This window comes from Corvus brachyrhynchos, unplaced genomic scaffold, assembly GCF_000691975.1.
Source record: "Corvus brachyrhynchos isolate BGI_N302 unplaced genomic scaffold, ASM69197v1 scaffold56, whole genome shotgun sequence".
Classification (NCBI taxonomy): domain Eukaryota; kingdom Metazoa; phylum Chordata; class Aves; order Passeriformes; family Corvidae; genus Corvus; species Corvus brachyrhynchos.
In genome coordinates, this window is record NW_008238664.1 from 4,282,642 (window position 1) to 4,288,687 (window position 6,046).

The 6,046-nt window shown below is 50.5% G+C and overlaps 1 protein-coding gene across 1 annotated transcript; it reads left to right on the forward strand.

The window, feature by feature from the left end:
* Positions 1–6: 6 nt before the first annotated feature.
* NOL12 (nucleolar protein 12) lies at positions 7–4,242 on the forward strand (the record flags this gene model as incomplete). The annotated part of the gene is made up of 5 exons (XM_008636437.2): positions 7–126; positions 225–273; positions 700–842; positions 1,711–1,811; positions 2,386–4,242. Coding segments are annotated over 5 exons (585 nt in total), but the record flags the coding sequence as incomplete, so codon positions are not given.
* Between the last annotated feature and the right edge of the window lie 1,804 nt (positions 4,243–6,046).

The following is a 6,046-nucleotide window of genomic DNA, read 5'->3' on the forward strand; positions in this document are numbered from 1 at the left end:
TGCTGTGTTGCCGGCGGCAGGGAGTACCTGACCGGCTTCCACAAGCGGAAGGTGGAGCGGAGGAAGGCGGCGCTGGAAGAGATCAAACGGAAGCTGAAGGAGGAGCAGAGAAAAATGAAAGAGGAGGTGAGGGAAGGGTCTTGTGTCCCCCCTCGCCAGGGCGGGCAGTGAGCGGGGCAGGAGGGGCGGGCAAAGGCGCCTCGTGACCTGTTTCCATTTCTCAGCGGCACCAGGAGTACCTGAAGATGCTGAGCGAGAGAGAGGAGGCACTCGGTACGTGCTGGGCCCTCGGTGGGGAGGGAGGTGGGCGCCCGTGGTCCGACAGCCTTGGCTGGGTAATGAGAGCTGGGGCAGGGATGCTCGCACGCTGTCCCACAACAACAGCTGCTCGGTCCTGTCCTGTCCCCCAGACAAGCTGGGCAGCAATCTGGGTGGTAACCCCGCAGCCCTCTGGCACAGGAGATCATGAGTGTTGTACAGAAAGGAAGGAGCAGGAGGACGTCTCCAAGGTGTCACCAGGTCCCCTCAGGGAGGAGAAGGAGCTTGCCCTCCAGGCTTGCAGTGCCAAGCCCCTCTGCCCTTTATCCCTGCGTGCCAAGGCAGGGTGTCGCCCCTGCCCAGCATGGTGCGGCAGGAACAAGTGAGTTTACCTCGTGAAAAGCTGGGCACTTTGCAGTGCAGCATTTCTTGTGTCCCCAGAGGAGGCTGATGAACTGGAGCACTTGGTGACGTCGCGGACAGAGTCTGTGAACATCGACCACCCAAACCACATCGTAACAGTGACCACCATCAGTGACCTGGACCTCTCGGGGGCACGCCAGCTGGGACTGACCAGCCCCGTGGTAAAGCCTGTTCCTACCTCTCTCTGTCAGCTGTACACGCTCCTGGGGCTGGTGAGGTAGGGCTGGTGCTCTCTGAGTATGCCCAAGGCCTTGCAGCTGGCTGGGAACAGGGATGAAAAGGGAAATTCATAACTTGTCTATTTTTCCACAATTTAAATTGGTGCTCTAAAGAGAAGGAAATGTCCTGTGTGAATAGCTCACTCCAAACCTCCCTGGAATCCTTTGCTAGTCCCAACTGACCATGGTTAAAGGAAAAGTGTTACTGGACTGGATGGCAACAGTGTAGTACTTTAAAAACTGATACAACACAAGCAGCAAGATTTCAGACTTTGCTGCGTGGGCTGTCCTCAACCTCTTTCCTGTGCCTTGTTCAGAAATATTACTGTTAGCATGAGGAGGGATTTCTCTCTGCATAATCCCGTGCTTGGACCACAAATAAGGAAACCATTCAGTTCTGGTTGTGGTCACTTTTATTCTCAAAAGATCTCTAAGATCTTGTATTTTTTTCATAGAGACTCTCAGCTACTGGTTGTGCTTACATTTGTAAGGTCATCTAATCTGAAAATCCACTCAAAGAGGTCTTAGTAGTAATTTAAGCAAAAGCCAAGACCTTTGGTTCATAGTTTAAACTTCAATCGCATGGCCATTAAGATCATATTGAAGTTTTTTGGATCTTGGGGTGGATTACTGTAGGACATCTCTTTGGTTGTGCCTTTCTGCGGGACTGCAGTAGGGAACCTTGACACTTGGACAGCGAGGGATGTGGAGAATTAAAAAACCTTCATCTGTGACTAGTTAGTTCACAAAACAGGATGAAACCAAGAAGGCGAAGGAAACGCCAGAATCACAAAAGTGCTTTCTTTTTAAGGGAAAAAGTGATGGATCTGAAGAGGAGAAAGGGGAAGAGGTGGTGAACAAGCCTGTAAGAACAATGCCCAAGAAGTCCAGAAACCCCTTCCTGTCTGAAAAGTATGTATAGATTCCTTCAGGCCGTTGCTGTTCGGCTCTGGCAGCTGATGGGAGCGTTGGGTCCCGGGATGCGCGGCGTGGCCGCCGGAGGGGTGCGGTGCTGCCCGGGCAGGGGCCGGCAGGGGGAGCTGGCGGAGCGCAGCCCGCACGCCCCGCTCTGCTCCCGCGCCTCCCGTGACCGCGCAGGAGGAGCGGGAGGAGGGTGGGCTGCGTCCTCACCTCTTACCCAGTCCTTCATCGCGGCACATTCCGCAGCGTGCTCAGCTTGTCTCTAGGGCTGAAGGTCAGAAGATCCTAAAGCTGAAAGCTCAGGCGTTCCCCACATTTTTCAGTATCCAGATTTTACAACTGCTTTGGGGGTGTGGAGAGTTACTTTAACTCTGTGGTGTCTGGGCAACACAATGCTCCCAAAATCAATTTTTGTTGTTACTGCATATGGAGACTTGCAGGTTTCATGCACAGCTTGGAGTCCCGCTGGGACTTGCTGTGTCTGGCATCCCTTCCTGCTGGGGCACACAAAGCTCTCCCCTGCAGGCTTTATCCCCAGACATTTTTCTCTTTCTGCCCTGCACAGAATCTCTGCTCTTACTGCCACGCTGCACATGCACAGCCGGAAAAAGACAAAAGGAAAGAGATCCCAGCGTGGGCAGGGCCCACGTAAGAAAATCCAGAAGCCCAGCACAGGGCGAACCACCAAGACTCAGCGACGGAGACTGACGGGCAAAATGGGCCGTGACCAAGATTAACAGAAGCTAATGTTCGGACCACCAGCTGGGACAGTGCTCCACATCTGGCCTGCTGCTCACTGGGACCCTGTCATTGTGGGCAAGCACTGTGTTTACTTGGGATTCTGACTAGCAGTGAGCCCGGTTCAGCCTTTCTGTAGCCTCCTGAATGCTGGCCAGGGTGACTAGACGCTCTACCCATTTATTTTTGCAGTGATCTCCAGCTAAGTGTCTGGGTGCCACAGAACCTCTTAAAAACTTCTGCTGAAGGTCACATTCTCTATTTGGCATAACCCTTCTGTCCTTGGGGCCCCCTCTTTCGGAGCTGATACTTGGCTTTATCAAAGAAGACGATCTGGGGCAGAGTCCAACAGGCACATCATTGTCAGGGCAATGTGAGAGACTTGGAAGAGCTCTGCTTGCACTCCTGCAACAGCGCCCTGGCATTTCTGCTGTGCAGTAAATCCTTTTTCCATGGAGCCATAGTGTCATCTTGTCTCGTGTGTTTCTTCACCACACACACAGTGCCACACCTGAATGCAGGGGTGCTTTTTGTTTGGTACTTGTGCCAGGTGAAATTGGGTAACTTTGTGAATAAATTTGAAGTCATTTTGGTAAGAAAAAAAATCTGTGACTTATTTGAAGCACGACAGGAGCTGTGCTAAGGCCGGTACCAACTGGAAAGAGGGGGAAGTAATTCCTGGTGTTTAAAGGATATTGAAATCCATTGGTGCTTGGAAAATGGAATAGCTAGGAGCTATTTCTGTGGCAAGGCAGGGCCCGCTAGAGCAGGGACGGGTCCCTGCCCTTTCTTGTAATATGCCGATCGTAACTGCGATAGCTCAGGGGAGTATGAAATGCCCTAATGCCCTTGCTTGAATGTGTGTGGCCCTCTCCAGGGTGGGAGTGGCAGAGGCTGCCCTTGCCCTTTACCTCAGGGTTCCTGCAGTTATTAGCAGCTAATTGCCTTTCTTCTTAGGACCTCAGTGTATGTTTTTTAGCGTGGTTGCCTCCGGCAGGGGGAGAAAAAAATCTTTGCATGGTTGGGATTTAGGAATACTGGTGGCAAAACTGAGTGAATCCTCTGAGGAGGAGAGTGAGCCCACGCAGCATGCTGGCCTCTGTCCTGGAGTATTGTGGAGTATTCTGCCTCTGTCAGCCAGGCCTCCTCCCATGCCATGTGTGCACTGGAAAGGAAATGACAAAGAAAGAAAAGGCCTATGTGTCCAAAACCCACACCAGAAAAATTTGCAACCCAGCAATGGGCAAGTAAATAGATTCCTCATGCCAGAAATGGGAGGGAAAAGAGTAAACCAGTGCCTGAGGCTGCATGGAGGAACATCAGAACGATGCTGATGGCCACCAGCTGCTAAAGCGAATGGCACCGGCCTGATGTATCTCTCCATCGTTTCTTGGAGGGTGTGCACACAGAGCCATCCTCCGGAGTGTGTTAAGGGGGAGGGTATGATCTTAACACTGGCAGCAGCAGCGCAATTTCTGCAGGAGGGAGGGTTCTGGAGGGAACCGGGTGACACACGTGCTTGTGGTAAGATCTGGGGTCCTCTTGCACTTCCCTTTCCCTTCTGAAGAAGGTAATTGCTGGGGAAATGGACGCTGTTATCATTGGTGCCTTGGATGCTTGGATTCAGAGTCCCACCCTGGGCTGAGTTCTTGGACGCTAACACTGAATAAACTCAGTCACATTATTAAGGGCTGTGTGTTGTTTTCTCACCTCCAAAATAGTTCTCAAACGCTGCCTTAAAGGCCATGCCAGAAAGGTCATGGGATTTAATGGGTGACCTTACCTATCCACCTGTCTCAAGTGGTGTTCTTGGGTGTTTCAGAGCTGCAAAAACACAATTCGGGCAAGGCCAAAAGCGTGATGCTGAACTGGATCTCAGCCAAAGAACCCAAGAGGTCCTCTTGGATGACCTCATCATATTCCGGATGAGGTGTTAAGAGTGACTTCTGTTTTTGTCATTTTGCTGCCAGGTGATCTAGAAGAATCTCACTTTTAGTTTGCTGCTTCCCTGGCCTCATAACATCTTTCAGGCTTTCTCAAGTGTCAGCTGAAATGTCTAACAGCCTCTTCCATGCTCTGAAATCTTTCAATTCCTGCTAGAAAAGGAGTTTTGAAATTCAAAAAAACCAAAAAAGTGTATGGAAAAACTGAGAACAGATCTGTTAAATCCTATTCAGCATTAACCATCAGGATTGTTCACTACACTATTGATTTCTCCATTTGATTGATTAAGGCTGTATTTTGTAATGTGAATTACTGACTCAGCCCTAGCCTGGTGTTTTTGTTATGCACAGGGTGTACAGTCAGGCTACCCCCAGATGTATTGAACTGAGGATATGAGTTTCCACGCACAAGTTAGTGAGTTAAGTGTTTGCCAGACACATCACTCTTCATACCAGACTGGCTTAAAATTCTTGTTTGATGCTTCCACTTGTTTTCAAGATGGATTTGAGCATTATGTTGGTTTTTTTTCCCCCCTGAGCTGCTCAGGAGGAGGCTGCTTCCAAATGTAAGGTACTTGAAAAATGTGAGGTGCTTGCAAAAATCAACATGCTAGTGCAGTTGCTGCTCTGTAAAGGAAAAGCAGAGACCAGCAGCTCCCTGTGAACTCCCTTTTCCACAGGCATTTCACACGTGGCTCTGCAGCTGGGTCACCTTGGGCACCTGCACATTGCTGTGCATGTGCCCCAGGCTCACACAGAGATGCAGGGCTTTGACATGGGCTGCCACACTGGGATTGCCATGCATGATGGCTTTCACTGACTAGACTGCGATTCCGCACACATGCACACACAAAAAATATAATTGGGATTACCAAGGATCAAAAGCAGACTGGGAGCCAAAAAGATCAGACAGTTGGGGGAAAATTGGAGCGCAGCAAAAAGGAGGAATGGTTGCAGTGTGTGCATGAGCTGTGTGATAATCAGTGCAGTGTCGTTATTGCTTTTGTAGTGTATCAAGCTCAAGGCTGTACTCAGTACAGTCACACTGCTGCTTCCAGCAGTGTGTTCCAGAAATGAACTCAAGGAAAAAGTTACTGGGAGAGTGACAAGAACTTTTGGGGACTAAATGGGAGCTGAATAATAGGTTGTGTGGGGTAGACAGATTTGAGGAATGGATTGCAGACTGCCCTTAATGAATAAACAAAAAGTGAAACTGGATGTTTTGTAACTCTCACCAGCATCGGGAAGAGAAGGAGTTTGAATTGTAAAAGGAGCAGTGGAGGACAGATGCTAAGGGCGTTACGATAGAAATAGCAAGGGTCAGGCAGGGCTTGTGCTTGGCAGGTAAAGCCCACGTTAGACAAATCTCTGAGTGCTGTGGGTAGGCATGACCCCCTGCTAGAGCTGTGCTGGGACACGGTGGCGTTTCGCTATCTCAGTGCTTGCGGGTAAGTCCGCTACTTTGGCATCTGCTTCGGCGTCGGGCTAACCTGTTCCTGGGGCGCTGCCTCCGGGGTGCACTGGGGAAGGCCCTCGGCAGGCGGC